Source organism: Podarcis liolepis (assembly GCF_965112155.1).
Source record: "Podarcis liolepis genome assembly, chromosome: 16".
NCBI lineage: Eukaryota > Metazoa > Chordata > Lepidosauria > Squamata > Lacertidae > Podarcis > Podarcis liolepis.
In genome coordinates, this window is record NC_139567.1 from 10,460,980 (window position 1) to 10,476,596 (window position 15,617).

General features: G+C 42.2%; 1 protein-coding gene across 18 annotated transcripts in view; it reads left to right on the top strand.

Moving 5' to 3' along the window:
* The window catches only part of CAMK2B (calcium/calmodulin dependent protein kinase II beta), a 194,264-nt gene that overhangs the window by 91,086 nt on the left and 87,561 nt on the right, over positions 1-15,617 (top strand). For all 18 annotated transcript variants that reach the window (XM_083480467.1, XM_083480484.1, XM_083480483.1 and 15 more), the window contains exons 3-4: positions 5,680-5,739; positions 14,065-14,119. In XM_083480467.1, coding sequence (XP_083336593.1) covers positions 5,680-5,739; positions 14,065-14,119 — 115 coding nt within the window. The remainder of the gene's footprint in view (positions 1-5,679; positions 5,740-14,064; positions 14,120-15,617) is intronic.

Here is a 15,617-nt window from a genome sequence, read left to right on the forward strand (position 1 = left end):
CACTCCAATCTTTCCACTGCAACCCCTTCTCTTTGCTTCCTTTGAAATCTACTCCCCTTCTTGCTGGCTTTCTCATTGGAGAACTGTTGCTGGGACGGAAAGGCTTTTGGAAGGGGAGCTTTTGGAAACTCTGCTTAGGGTTCCAGATCATTGCCTGGGCCCATAACCTGGTAGCAGACCTTGCAGCTTGAGTGAATTGGATTGAAAAGTTCACTTACAGTTTCTGGAGTTTGAAGGCTTCATTCATGTAGGAAATATTTAAAGGTTCAGTAGAGATGAAAGAAAGAAATAGCAGGCATCTTCTCTGGAAAGAGCAACAAACAAAATGGCTCAGCTTTTAGGGGTGCAGATAACTTTGGCAAAGATGCTTCCAAAGAAGTGCTGGTTAGATTGCTAGATGATCAGTGCCCTCATGTGGTTTAAAGTAACAAATGTATTAACTAGAAGCTTAAGAGATGAAAATGTATCTGCCTCTGTGGGTTTGCTGTTTTTCTTTGTCTTCCTATTTAAACTTATATGCTGGAAAATGTTCTGGTCCCAAGCACAAAGTACTTAAGTTCTGTTTGCCTAAGCTGCGGTGGTGACTCCAGAAGGAACAGGCAAAGGCCATTATTAGGGGAGCAAGGATTGAATACCTGCCAAATATGGCCTCAGTAAACTGTGCCTGAAAGCTAGGTGAGCATTTGTGGGAGCAATAATTATTCTGGGGCTGCACTACCCTTTGGAGTCATTTATGTTAAACAGCATAAGATTTCCTTTCTTCTTGATGAAGCTTTAAAGCTTTGGTATCTGCCTATGAAGTTGGAAAAGTTCACAAGTGGATGCAGTTGGATCCCCATTCAGATAGGATTGTGGGCGACAGGTGATACTATTGGACAGGTCCATGATGTAGGTGGAAAGTTTGTTTTTATTGATTACCTTATTTTGATTGCTTATCGATATACAGTGGTACCTCGGATTACAGACGCTTCAGGTTACAGATGCTTCAGGTTACAGACTCCACTAACCCAGAAATAGTACCGCGGGTTAAGAACTTTGCTTCAGGATGAGAACGGAAATCGCATGGTGGCGGTGCGGTGGCAGTGGGAGGCCCCATTAGCTAAAGTGGTGCTTCAGGTTAAGAACGGACCTCCAGAACGAATTAAGTTCTTAACCTGAGGTGCCACTGTATGAATTATATTTTTCTTAGGTGTTTTTTTTGCAAAGTTTCCCATCAGTAGTTACTTTTTCATTATATATAACTAATGTTCCCAGCATTGTGTCTATGGGCATCATGGTGGCCACAGGTGACCTCTTTGGTGCCTGTCAAGCTCCCTCACCCTTTAAGAAGAGTTTTGTTTGTCTGAGAGATTTGCCTGCTCTCTCTTTTTTGTCTGTGTTCTTTTTGCTTGGTGGTTTTGCCTTTTGGGGGAAGTTCTGAGTGTTGTCAGTTTTTCTTTTGTTGAAATGGGCATTTTGTGGTGCCCAAAACAACTCCTTAAATTTTCAAATGCACCCCAAGCCCTAAAAGGTTGGGGACTCCAATCTATAATAACAACAAATAATAGAAATCAAGGAAAAGATTTACAATTAAAAATAAAATTAATAACTGAACCCTTTGAAGAACAGATGGGTAGTACACAACAAGGGACAGAAAATGAGGTTTAATAATTATGACCCTGTTGTTACAGTGTTCTGTTTTTAATCAGATTACGTAGGAACGCAAAGAATTAAGTAAAAGTCGGCAATGAGATGAGAATGAATGAATGAGCCGGGGTTATACTTTTGTGTATCGGATGATCAGGGAGTCACACAGATTACTAGGTCACAGCTGTAGCAATTTAGGCAATGCATTTAATTATTATTTATGTATTAATTTGTTTTTTGTAAGGATGGCAATCCAGGTCAGCTGACAACAATTAAACCATCTAACAATAAAAAGAATGATACAATAAAATTTATTAATTAAAACAGTACAGGAGGCAGAAACAACAGATTTTTATTTTTTTAAGCTGGCATGCTTGAGAAATGAAAGTAACAACCTGACAATCCAGAGGTCAGTCAAAAAAGAAGGGCCTCACATGCAACCAGTGATCATCAGAGAGAGGGGTGAAGTTGGTCTCCCTAGATAGCAAGCTCCAGTAGCTTGGCACGAATTTAATTACTGTAATGCTCTCAAGAAAGGCATTTTGTATGCTACCTCTGTGTGTGTGAAAGTATTTTGCTATCCTTCTTTTTAGCTGAAAAGTGGCTTGCATTAAATCTCTGCTGGACATTCCTTCATAGGCCACTCAAAATGCCAGTTTTGAAAATTTGGGGATTTCAGCATGAGTATCAGCCTATGCATAGGATATTGGGATCTCAGTGTAAATTACCAGAGTGAAATTGCTGCATCTCAATCAAAGATGTTCCTCTATGCAGGAATCTCTTCTTTCTCTAAACAGGAACGGTAGGAAGCAGCCATATGCTGGGTCACAGTATTTGTTTAACTAGCTTAGTGGTGTCTATAGTAGTGGAGGGATGGCTGGTGAGAGCTAATGACGGGCAGAGCTAACTGATTCTAGCTTTGTCCCCATCTTCCTCATTGCTGACCACTACAGTGGCAACCCTGTGTTTAGGGAGGAGGAAGCTGATAGCCAGGATTGGATCTGGGATTTTCTGCGCAGCAAGCATGTGTTTTTCACTAAGCTATGTCGCCTCTGTATAGAAGAAGAAGAAGAAGAGTTTGGATTTGATATCCCGCCTTTCACTCCCCTTCAGGAGTCTCAAAGCGGCTAACATTCTCCTTTCCCTTCCTCCCCCACAACAAACACTCTGTGAGGTGAGTGGGGCTGAGAGACTTCACAGAAGTGTGACTGGCCCAAGGTCACCCAGCAGCTGCATGTGGAGGAGCGGAGACACGAACCCGGTTTCCCAGATTACGTGACTACCGCTCTTAACCACTACACCACACTGGCTCTAGAAGGCAAGACCGAAGGCATCCTGAATTGCATTGGCTGATCTGCATAGCTTGATGGTGACTGGTCCAATGTTGTAACAGAGGTCTGGACTAGGTGGCTTTTTTGTTCCTTGCAATTATATGATTTGGTGAGTTGCTTTTTAACATAGCACAAAGCACCACCTGCTTACAGTGGAGGGCCAGTGCTGCATATTGCCATCCTTTGTTAAAATACTGGGCATGAGGTTGGCTTGGTATGTGGCTGGGGAGTAAGGAGTAAAAGTCTGTAGGTAGATGCTTGGATGGTTGCAGGAAGGGTTAGGCAACTGATGCCAAGCACTTGGTGGGCATTTCCATTTTCTTCAAGGCCTGGCAGTTTTCATCCAAGTTCTGACTCAGACAAGGAGGTGGTTGGTAAACGGTATAAACAGCACTGCATGTTCCCTGCATCAAGGAAGCTCTGCCATCTTCCTTGGAATAAATTATGCAAATATACAAACAACTCTAGTGCAGAAGTCATAATACAGGGCTCTTCACAGAAGTTTGAATAAGGATGGGGTGTTTGGCAGATGAAACAAGCACATTGGTTTGGGTTTTCGAAAAGTGAAAAAGAAATCCAGACAGAAAAGTTGTTGAGCTTTTTTTGTTTTGGGCAAAGTTGTTGTTGTTGTTGGTTTTTTTTTGCAAAACCAGAGATATTGGATGTTTTGGAGCTATTTCTGTGGAAAATTGGCTAAAACGACAATGCCGACATGGGCTGCCATACGTCCGGATTTTCCTGGACATTTAAGCTAATTTCTGCCAAGAAATTGGTAGATGGTTAGGAAGAGAAGAGACTACGTTTTGTCTGCTTTGCACCCCGTTGAGTGTGGTGTGACTTACCATGGAACACTGTTCCTTAGGTTTATGCCACAACCATGTATAAGAGTCTTGCCATTTGTAGGAGAGTGTGGTTGCTGAAAGCAGAATGCTGAGCTAGATAGGCCTTTGGTTCAGTCCAGCAAAACTCCTAATATTCTCATGCTCTTCACTTACTTTTTGTCCTCCCTTATTCTCCCCATTACCCCTTATAAATTATAAGTCATTTTTAGGTTTGTGCAGTTTCAAAACTGATATATAACTGGTTGGATGGACCCCAAGCAGCCCTTTCCACCTCTGGGGAAATGAGTGCTCTTTCAGTCATGCTCCACTTGATTCATGATAACCAAACTTCACTACCTCATTCATCATTACAGTTTGGCGAACATCATCTCTATTGAGATGCAAGGCACTCACTATCTGTAGTTTCTGGCAACATTTGAAGATATTTTGGTTTCAATAAACTTTTCCAGATGAATGAATGAACATTTTGGTCTTTGCCTTGGGTTTTTATTTGTATTGTTTTAAAACCAATTTTAGGTTGTTTTGATATTATTTTAAAAGCCACTTTTAGTTGTGTTTATTGTACAATAGTAAATTGCCTTGAATGAGAGGTGACTCATAAATAATGATACTGATACTGATGATGATTATAATTATGATCATAGCATAACTCAGTTAATCCTCTATATGCATGCATTTTCTTCCACTTAAACATTAAAAAATGAAGTCCTACCTACAGGCTTCCAGTCAAAACAGTTGTCTGCAGAGATGGTTTTAACACACTAGGGCCGTTTTGTTACAAGTTTAGAGTCAGATTTCTATGTAGAAAGGTAGCACCTTGCTTCTGCCTCAGAGGATGAATGAGTAATGGTCAGCACAACATCCCATGGCAAAAAACCATGTTAACTATGTGTTTTTCCAAGGTATATCCTTTGGTTTCTATTGAACTCACTACAATGAATTTTAGCAACTAAATGATCTTGAATACAAGTGCATTAAGGAAGTGAGAGAATAATTTATCTTTCTTTGCTTTCTCAAGCCTGTTCATAGTTCTATAAGCCTCTGCCATATCCCATTGCTCTTTTCCCCCTCTGAATGAAAAAAGAGTTCAACATTTAGTTGGGGGGGGAAACAGCTAAGGGACAACATGATAGAAGCTGGTGGTATCTGGAATGTCTTTTGTATTATTGTATTATTTTAAAGAGATGGCTAATTTATCAAATACTGTAATGTTTTAAACAACATGTCACATACATGTTTGGTTCAAGTTAGATAGGATGAGTGAACTCGGAAACAATCTTTGTGAAAGGAATCCCCCCCTTTTTTACTTCCTCTTCTCTTCTCGCACCCTCTTGTGGAGGTGGGTTGCCACTTAACTCCTAACCCCGCCTCTCCCCCCACCATCCAGCCACCTCCCAGCACCGCAACTAGAAAAAGGCCCTTGGCACTTTTTGTCAGAGAAGCACCATGACTGGAACTTTGTGCCTGGCTCTCTTAATAACCCCACCCCCTGTATGGAGAGATGCATGGAGTATGCATTTGTGTGTTTGGAGGTTTTTTCGCCAAAGAGGGGCAGAATACTTGGTCTTCTTGGCAACCCATGCTATGCAACTGGCTAGAGTGTTTATTTTTGGCATGTTTCTTTTTAACCTGAAAGGAATTGTGTGTGTGTGTGTGTTTAATTAGTGGGGGGCATTAAAAAACATGGCTCCCATCTTCAGTGTGAAGTAGTATAGTCCAGAATTCTACTATCTGTAATATGTAGATCGGGTCTAATATGAGGGAAATGCTAGCCTCTACATTTGAGATGCTGGCCAGAACCAAATACTAAGGGACAGACTCTCAGAATAAGCTAACTTGGATGGCATGCTCAAGAGTGTTTCCTCTTTATTTTTCTTCAGATCATCAGAAGTTGGAGCGAGAAGCTCGAATTTGCCGTCTCCTGAAGCATTCCAACATCGGTAAGTATCTGTCTTGGAGGGAATAAGTGGAGGTGGGGAAAGTTTCTCGCTGTAGAAGAAGAGTTTGCCAGGGTTAACAATACTTGCCTGTTTTGTGTTCATATATATATAAAACTCAGGTTGAGAAGGCAGTTGTCCGGAACCCGTTCCAGCAGATCTGTGCAGCATGTTTCTCTCATTGCAGACATGGCATATCCAATCCTTTCCAAACTACCATCACTTCCAGTGCTCCAGATTCTAGCAATCTACATTTGCAAAATCCAAATTCAGCAGTTAGAACATCCAGATCCCGTGACTGGGATAAATCTTTACTCAACAACTAGTTTTTTGATACAGATAGGTAGCCGTGTTGGTCTGCCATAGTCAAAATAAAAAAATTCCTTCCAGTAGCACCTTAAAGACCAACTAAGTTAGTTCTTGGTATGAGCTTTCGTGTGCATGCACACTTCTTCAGATACACAGATACACTTCTTCAGTGTATCTGAAGAAGTGTGCATGCACACGAAAGCTCATACCAAGAACTAACTTAGTTGGTCTTTAAGGTGCTACTGGAAGGAATTTTTTTATTTTGACTAGTTTTTTGAGTAAGTGGAGGATATGGCTGCCAGTCCCAAAAGTTATACCCCCACCAATGGGATACTACTTTTTCCTTGCCCCTGTACTCTGCACTGATGTAATTCAAAAGTATGCTTTTCCACCTACATCGCTTGCTTCATTTCAGGCATGGAAACAAGTGTCCCATCAGCCCCAGCCAGTATTGTCAATGGTCAGGGATGATTGGAGTTTAAATCCAGCGGCATTTGGAGGGCAACAGGTTCCTGATCCCTACTCTATTTTATTCACAAAACATGGATAGTTTTGCATTATTATCATTTGCCCTGTGAGGAATTTTGACACGGCTGCAGAAACTTGGCAAAGCTACTGATGGTGTATACAAACCACAGTGAGTTAATAAACCATAATATCAAGTCAGGGTCAAATTGGGATTGAGCCTCTTTTTCTCAGCCTAGCCTACTCCACAAGGTTGTTAGGAGGGTAAACATGGAGTAATCACATCTACACACACCAACCTGAGTGGGAAATAAAATTTGAGGAATAAAAAACCAGCAACAACTGCTGGTATGGATTGTGGACTGCACATTCTTGTTGCACAACTGATTGCTCAATCCCACACCCCCTCAACCCTGCTGGTTTCAATGCACCCCTAGGTAATCTTGCAAGCCCACTGCAGTTGCTGACGTCAGCAGAGATGATAGAGCAGGAGTTTCAGTAAGCAGCATGTTAGGCAGGTCTTTCCTTCTCAAACAGCTGGCTAATTAAGACTATGACACCCCTCTCACCCACTCCAGTGTGCAGTCTGTTTATTCCAGTCATTTTGTTTGAATCCCTCTTTTTTTGGGGTCCTTTTTTTAGTCCTCTGTTTTTCTCCCTTTGAAGCACATTAGTTTCTATGGAAACAATGTCGTCATGGGCACCTTCTAGGTAGGTTTAGAGACAGACACAAGTGCAAAAGAAAAAGGAAAAACCAGTTTGTTATATAATGGAGCTGGAGCAGATGCCACGGCGTGGAAGTCTTGGTGAGGTGTGCAGGATGTATACGGGCTTTGTGCAGTGGGGAGTTTGCGAAAGGAAGATGCATGTGTCCATACGGAGACATCCGTTTTCTGTGCATGATGCGGGGATCTTGTGCCTTCACTATGGGATTGTTCTAAAGGATTTAAGGAAGCTATTAGGCATATATCACCAGCTAATTATTTGAAGCCCTGTGGTAAAGTGAGGCAGGCTTCCATAAGAAGGTGCAAACAGTTGCTAGGAGAGGTGACAACTCTTCCTTGATCACTTACAGTCATTCAGTGACGCAAAACAGGAGCCAGAATCTCCATCTACAGTATAATACAAAAGTGTGCGCCTTACATTTTGTGTTGATTGGTAGTGCTGAGTGTCCGTGGGGCAATGCTTAGTGTTTTGCTGACCCCCCCGCAGAGGTTGAAGCAAACACTGTGCCCATGAGGCTTAACTCCCTCCTTTTTCTTTAGCATGGTGACACATTCATGCAGCTAGGCAAACCAGCTGTTTTTGTTTGATCCTAGGGAGTTCTTTTTTAACATCCAGTTTGCTTGCACTAAAAACAAAGTGAAGACATTTCAGGGAGGGAAGTATAATGCTGCGTTCAGTCTCCTGCACATAATGTTCTCCTGTCCTGTGGACTTAATGCTATATTGTCTTATTGAGTAAGTTTACTGAATATTATTGCCGAGTTAGTATGATACTTACAAAAGAGCAATTGGACCTGTAACAAAATGTTGGAATGTGGACTTCTGTTGAGGGTACCAGTTAACCAACTGTGCCCTTTTCTTCCATGGCTACTGCGTATGCCAAGCCCCCACTGAACTGTTTCTAGATCCCTTTCCCAGGGGCTACTTTTCTTTCTGCAAACCTTCCCCACGCCTGTCTATACTTTGCTTTTGTGTGTGGATGGTGCCATTTTGGCTACAGAAAGACAGACACTCCGAGAATGAGTTTGCCATTCATATACGTTGCACACTACAAATAGTGAGCTCTTCCTGTAGAATATTGCCACTCTTTCTCCCTAAATGCTCTGCATTCAGGTTTTCCTTTGGTGGTGTGAATTAGGCTCACTTGAGTATCCCATCTCTTAGGAATGCCTGCCCTCCAGTCATCTCTGCAGTACAAACACACATCTGCAAATTTGTTTCCTCCAAAGTACAGTGGTGCCCCGCAAGACGAATGCCTCGCAAGACGGAAAACTCGCTAGACGAAAGAGTTTTCCGTTTTGGAGGTGCTTCGCAAAACGAATTTCCTATGGGCTTGCTTCGCAAGACGACAATGTCTTGCGAGTTCCTGCTGTTTTTCCCCCTTTCCCCCCTTTTTCTAAGCCGCTAAGCCGCTTATCAGCTGATCCAATCAGCAGATAAGCCGCTAAAAGCCGCTAATAGCGCTAATCCGCCAATGGGCTTGCTTCGCAAGACGAAAAAACCGCTAGACGAAGAGAATCACAGAACGGATTCTTTTTGTCTTGCGAGGCACCACTGTACCCTAAAAATTGTACTTTGGTGAGGCTGCTAAGAACTCTCTGTTCACGGTCCCTAGCCCTTCTCACACGTTTCCCAGGATTCCCTGTGGGAAAGGAATGACTATTGAATACTGTAAGTGTTAAATCTGTGCTGTAGATACGCCTTTAAATTCCAGTTGAAAAGTTGGTGTTCAGTCCAGCCATGGCAGCTTGATAGCCTTCCACACTCTCTTGGATTTGATCTCTTGGTGCAGTGCTTTTGTGGGATCTGGCCCTCAGAACTGAGGCATCATCCTGCATGAATTTCAATGCAGAGACTGAGTAGTAGTCAAATCCTGTTTATAAGCATTGGCCCTGTATTTGTTTGTCTTGCTAGACATTTTTTCCTCATCTGCAAAGAACTTTTGGAGATGTGGTACTTCATTTGCAAATGATTCCTCCCCCTCCTTTTTGTTTAATTAGCCTTGTTCTGGTGAGGAACAACATGTCTTGAAGCACAGAAAAAGAACCAGGTCTCAGAAGCCCATGAATTTTGTTTCCCTTAAGGAGGGCTGGATCTTGACCTTTCGAGGAGAGCGGAAAGGATATTTAGTACCACATACATTTTCTCATGCCAGTTCCACTTTGCAGGGAAGTTCAATCTAACATTAAAGCGCTTCAGTCTGAAAAGATACCCACAAATCTGAGAAGAAAAAGGGCTTCATTCATTTTATGCAATGTTTCCTGCTCCGCTTTCTATTTGAATGACATAAGAGAGCTTCACGTCTATGCAGGGTCAGTCCCATCAGTAAGCAGAGTGAGAGAGTTGCCTAAGGCAACTGATTTTGGGTATAATGAAAAGGCAGTAAAATCTTAGCTATTTAATTTACTATGATTATGTTTTTACTCCCAGGGAGAGACACTTGCTGCACTTTCTGCCTCAGGTGCCAAAATATCTTGGTCAGTCCTGGGTGCAATGCAACTTAACTGAGGGAGGGGGGCATCATTTGTTCTTTCCCTTTAGGCAGCAAAATCGTTTGGCCTGGTTCTGCATCTCATGTTCCATTTCAATGGGCCTGACATTTCTGTTTTCACGACATGAAGGAAGGCAGTGTAATGGGGCTATTTCCTTGTGCAAGGGACCCTATACTGAAATGTTTTCTGGGGATACACACACACATATTTTTATTAGTTTTTTTAACATATCATTTCCAACAATCATATAACATAACTTCTTATCTTATACAATGTTTTAGACTTCCGTCAACGTCTCTGATGATTTTCCGTTCTTTATCACTTATTCTGCATTTCTTAATTTCTCTATTACTCTTAATTATCATTAACTAATAATTCTCCTCATAGTCTTTCTTGCAATATTTCAGATAGTCCTCCTTACAAAACTTCTTGCAGTCCTACTAGCATAATCTCTTCATTACAATTGCTTTTCAAATAGTTCGTATATTTACTCCAGCCTTCTAAGAATCTCTTGTCCCGCGGGTTTCAAATCCTTCCTGTTAATTTATCCAGTTCTGCATAGTCCATCAATTTCATCCTTCTGGGGGACCCCTTCTACCTAACCTACATACCCAGGGCTGAACATCTAAGGAGTGCAGATGATGATGATCATCATCATCACTTTTAATTTGTATACCGCCTTTCTATCTTACAATACTCAAGGCGGTTTACAAGCTGAAAAAACAAAGAATGTACACCTTAAAACAATCTAATGCAATACAAAAATGTGATAATAAAACATACTTTATTTGATGTAGATTGCTTATTTTAAAGCTAACATTCAACAATCATTAGAATAGTATAGAATAATAATATCAGCATACAAAAATTAAACAGAAACCCACTCTTAACAATTACAATAAATAATTTCGAAATTACAATCAATAAAACAACGGCAAGCCACAGTGCATAAAATAATACAATACACATTGAGAAACATAGACTGGAGGGTGGGGCAAGGCAGGTGGAAGAAGAAGATTACAATAAATGTATTTATTTCTATACCTCTTAGTTCATAGAGACTTCTAAGCAGTTTACAAGTATGAACACCAATGACACAAACATAAATAAGTCACTCCTACTGAACATCTTCTAAGACAATAATGCCCAATTACACCACAAAGAACTCATAACCCACCTACTCTCAGCAGCCAGAAGCATCATAGCCAGACACTGGAGAGACCTGTCAGGAGTAAGCATGGACCAAAGGTATCAAATAGTATGGGAAACAGCCTTATTAGAAAAACTAACCAGTAAACTGAAACTGACATGGGGACAAATATAAGAAGACACCTTCACCCTCGTATGGCTCCCCTTTATCACATACACAGCCCAACAAGACAACAACAAGAATCCGCCAACAGCATATGAATCAATCTGACTAACCTGATCCAAACAAACACACAAAAACAAATCTCACTACAGCCAACCAAAGACAACCAACTACACCCTAGGCCACCCACAACCTCTCACCACCACCAAGAAAATACAACAAGCGAATAGTAAGAGAACTCACACAAGTGATGCTGACTCAAAACCCCATACATACACTAAGTAGAAGAATAGAAGCATTGCCACCCCACCCCACCCCACTCACCAATCTCCCCTCCCCTCTTTCCCCCTCTTTTCTTCCTAACCTAACAGTGTACAGTATGTAACACTAATGTCTCACAACAAATGAAACTGATCTGTAGAAAATGCAACTTGAAAAGAGACAATGCACCTATTTTTGTAAACTAAGATCTATCTATCTATCATCTATCTATCTATCTATCTATCATCTATCTATCATCTATCTATCTATCTATCTATCTATCTATCTATCTATCTATCTATCTATCATCTATCTATCATCATCATCTATCATCTATCTATCTATCTATCTATCTAGATCTATGTTGTAGGGGAGACTACTGTATTGCTATTATTCATTCCACTAGTTAGTATGTGAGCTTGTTTGCTCTACCATTCCATTTTTAACCTAGGCCCTGACAATAATAATAATTCCATTTATAACCCACCCTTCCTCCTGAAGGAGCCCAGGGTGGCAGATTTGGATGCGCTGTGTGTTTACTAAGGAAAAAATTAAGTGTCCCTCTACATTCAGCCAGAAATTACTTTTCGTGATGATTGGCACTTATAGGAAACTTGCGCCAGAAACAAACTATGGGTTATCGTGGACGTGCTGGTGCATCTTGCTCAAATTGTGTTTATCTTGCTCCTCTTTTTCCTGAACCAGAAAGGGTGGGGGGGACCACAGCAATGGTTTAGTGTTAAATGTGAACCAGTGCTTGTAATTTCTCTCCAAACCTTTAGAGGAAGTAAAGGTTTTTTCTTGGCTTCATCTCAAAGTTTGCATGGAGGGAAACAAACCATGAGCATGGATTCACCTGTAAGCCAGCACCATTTTCTGTCTCTTCTCAGCTTGTTAAAGGGAAGAACAGCCGCAGGTCCAATATGAGTAGTATTTATCAGCCTGCTTCTCATTTCAGACTATGGCATGCAACCATGGCCACTTTGTTAGCTTATAATGGATTATTATTATTATTATTATTATTATTATTTGTTTGCGGAGCAGAAATGTAGGGTTAGAGACTTACATCCTACTTTGTCACAAGTGAGGTGTTTCAGTACTATGGGAGATTTGTGGATCTTCTATAATATTTTCTACTTCAAACATTCAAATAAACATACGACCGAGAGATTTATTTATTTTTAAGCTGGCATAAGTTTTAGTGGCATTATTATACTGCTAAAATATGTATTCTTCACTACCTTGGACATATTTTAATTTCATCATAGATGGTTGAATGGTTTTCTTGTGTTTAGAAAACAAACAAGCACCCAGCTGTTTTCTAAACCTTTTAGTTTGTCTCCATAGAAAATATTTTGGACTCCTGTCTCCAAATTTTAGATTCTCCTGTAACCTTATGCACCTTTTACGTGGCTTTCTTGATAAATTCATTTTAATTGAGTTGGGTTTGTTCCCACCAAGCAGGCGTGCCAACCAGACTCTCAAGGGAGATAACTGACAGCTTGAACTCCCGATTGTGCTTGAGACACCCATTGCAAGCATTCTGGCAGCCACCTGTTCTCTCCCTCCTTCCTATTTCTTGCCCCCCCAGCCCAGCCTCTGCTTCCCTTTTCCTGATCCCTCTGGAATTGCTGCCCCTTCTTCCATACTGCCTTCCACAACCTGGTGACCTCCAGATGTTCTGAACCACAACTTACATAATCCTTGATTGTTAGCCCCACTGGCTAGTGGTGATGGAAGTTGTAGCCCAAAACATCCAGAGGGAAGGCTGCCTTATTGTAACCAAGCCAAAGTACATGTAATTGAAATATGCATGCATTTTCCCTCTGCCTACTCCTCCCTACTCCTCTCTTCAGCCCCCACTCCCTGATCTGTTGTTTTCCTGCATCGATTTTAGACTGTAAGCCCCATGGCCCAAAAGCCTGGTATATCTGCTCTTACATACAAACAATGATGGTTCTACTGAAAATGGAATTTCCAGTGTTCAGGTGCAGTGATGACCGTATACTGGATACAAAGAGCGGGCTGCGCTTAGAAACTCCTCCTAACCATCTGGATGGCTACTGCCGGAAGCAGAATACTGGGTTAGATGAGTATTTAGTCTAATCCAGGAAGTCTTGTCTTATCTTCTTAACTTATTACCTAATTTTTGCCCAGCTGGTTTGCAGAAGTTTGACTCAGAAACAGGTTTATGGGCAGGCAAGTGCCTACTGTAGATCAGGAATTGCATTGGAGATTGCAATTTGTTTTGAGTACTAGAAATGAGCTGAGACCACAGCCCTTCATTTCACATAAATATCTGTTCCTGATTATCTAAGTGTTGCCTGAACTCTAAGTGTGTGTGTGATTTTGTTGTTCCTGTTGTTAAACAATTTGGAGTCAGAAATCCTTGCTGATTTACTGAAAATCAATCTACTAGTATATCCCAGTCTGTTTTTCCCCTCTTCCCCTGTATTATAAATCTGTACTCCTGGGGACTTGGTAAGTCAAGGCAGTGTGGCAGCAATATGCTGGATAGGGGAAGGAGCCTGTGGAAAGGAAGATCTTGCATTCTAAGTGATCTAAATGCTTTGAGATAATCCTCACAGTTATGCTGCTGGTAGTTCAGATGAAGGTCCCGTTACCTGGGCCTCATCACACTGCTGCCTTGTGCTATGCATGGGCTGTGTGCCCGTGAGACCTTATGTACTTTGTGTAATGTATGTTTTAAGGCAGAGGAGGAAAATTGCAGGTATGTAATGTATCGTTTTGTGTTCCTTTGCAGTTCGCCTCCATGATAGCATATCTGAGGAAGGCTTCCACTACCTCGTCTTTGATCTGTAAGTAGGAAATCCATTGTGACTATATCACTATATGCTCTATTCTTGCACTTGATGTCCCTGCCCAGTAGCTCACCCAGACCCCTACTGAACTTAACCTGGAATTTATCTGCTTTAAAATACTCCCCCTCCCCACTTCTCCAGCACAGCATCATAGTTGCGACTGATTGTCCCCTTCCTGGTGGCACACTGTGGATAGTTTCCTACCTCCCCTACATCATCATCATCATAATAGATTTATAGCCCGCCCATCTGGCTGGGTTTCCCCAGCCACTCTGGCCGGCTTCCAGAAGAATATTAAAACACAGTGATTCATCCAGTATTAAAAGCTTCCCTAAACAGGGCTGCCTTCAGATGTCTTCTAAAAGTCCGATTGTTGTTTATTTCTTTGACATCTGATGGGAGGGCATTCCACAGGGCGGGCGCCACTACCGAGAAGGCCCTCTGCCTGGTTCCCTGTAACTTGGCTTCTCGCAGTAAGGGAACCGCCAGAAGGCCCTCGGCGCTGGATCTCAGTGTCCGGGCAGAACAATGGGGCTGGAGATGCTCCTTCAGGATTATACAGGTATACAGAATTATACAGATAGAATTCTGAATAAATTTTGTGTGCTGCTAGGGGAATTGAGCAGGCTGTGGCATCCTCACGGGGGCAGGGGAGAGAAGAAGGCTGCAGCTGCAGCCATTCCATTAGCATGAAGGGGAGGGTGATGAGAAGGAGGAAGGATATCAGAATGATGGGGGTGACTCAGTGCCCCTGACACACTACGCCCAGAGTAGCTAAACAGCTGCTTAGCCAGAGACATGCCCACTAAGACCCGCATAAGTTTTAAAGGCTCTGTTGGCTCCAGGGCTCCAGACAGCGTTGTTGGCCTGTCCCTCTTCCCATTCCTTTTGTCAGGATGGCTGTAGGCCATGTCCTGTGCCGACTGCCTTTGCAAAGTGTCTGGGGGCTTGTGGAGACATTGTGTGCTTTGCTCGGCTGCCTCTCACTTCATTCCAGATATAGAAGCTGGTGATCTCATCTCTCCTCTTCCCTGACAGCTCCAGTTAGGCAGTGAGCTATATTTAGCTCTTCTCTGAGTCAGTGCAGCTCCTGAGCTTGTCTTTCGCTGGAGTCACACAGACCTTGGTATGTCCCTTGCCTGCAGCGGGAGGATTGAAAGTAAAATGCAGGTTTACATCCCCCGGGCCACATGGCAAAGGACACTTGAGGACCCAGCTGTGGACTGGGCCAGCTGCTGCGTGGGTTGTTACGGTTTTGCATGTGCTTTCCGAGACCTTATAGGCTCAAGACTTGATTCTGTGAATATCAAGCAATTCCTGGTGTATGCAGAATGAAGCTGAAAGCTGGGCAGAATGGGGAGGCTTTGATCATCCGCTGAGGCTGTTTGAAATGTTGGAGGGTGGTATACCTTGCGATTCAAGAACAAAGATGACAGATTGCTCCCTTTTTTCATGGAACTCAGCATTACCGGTGTGTGTGTGGGGGGGGGGGAGA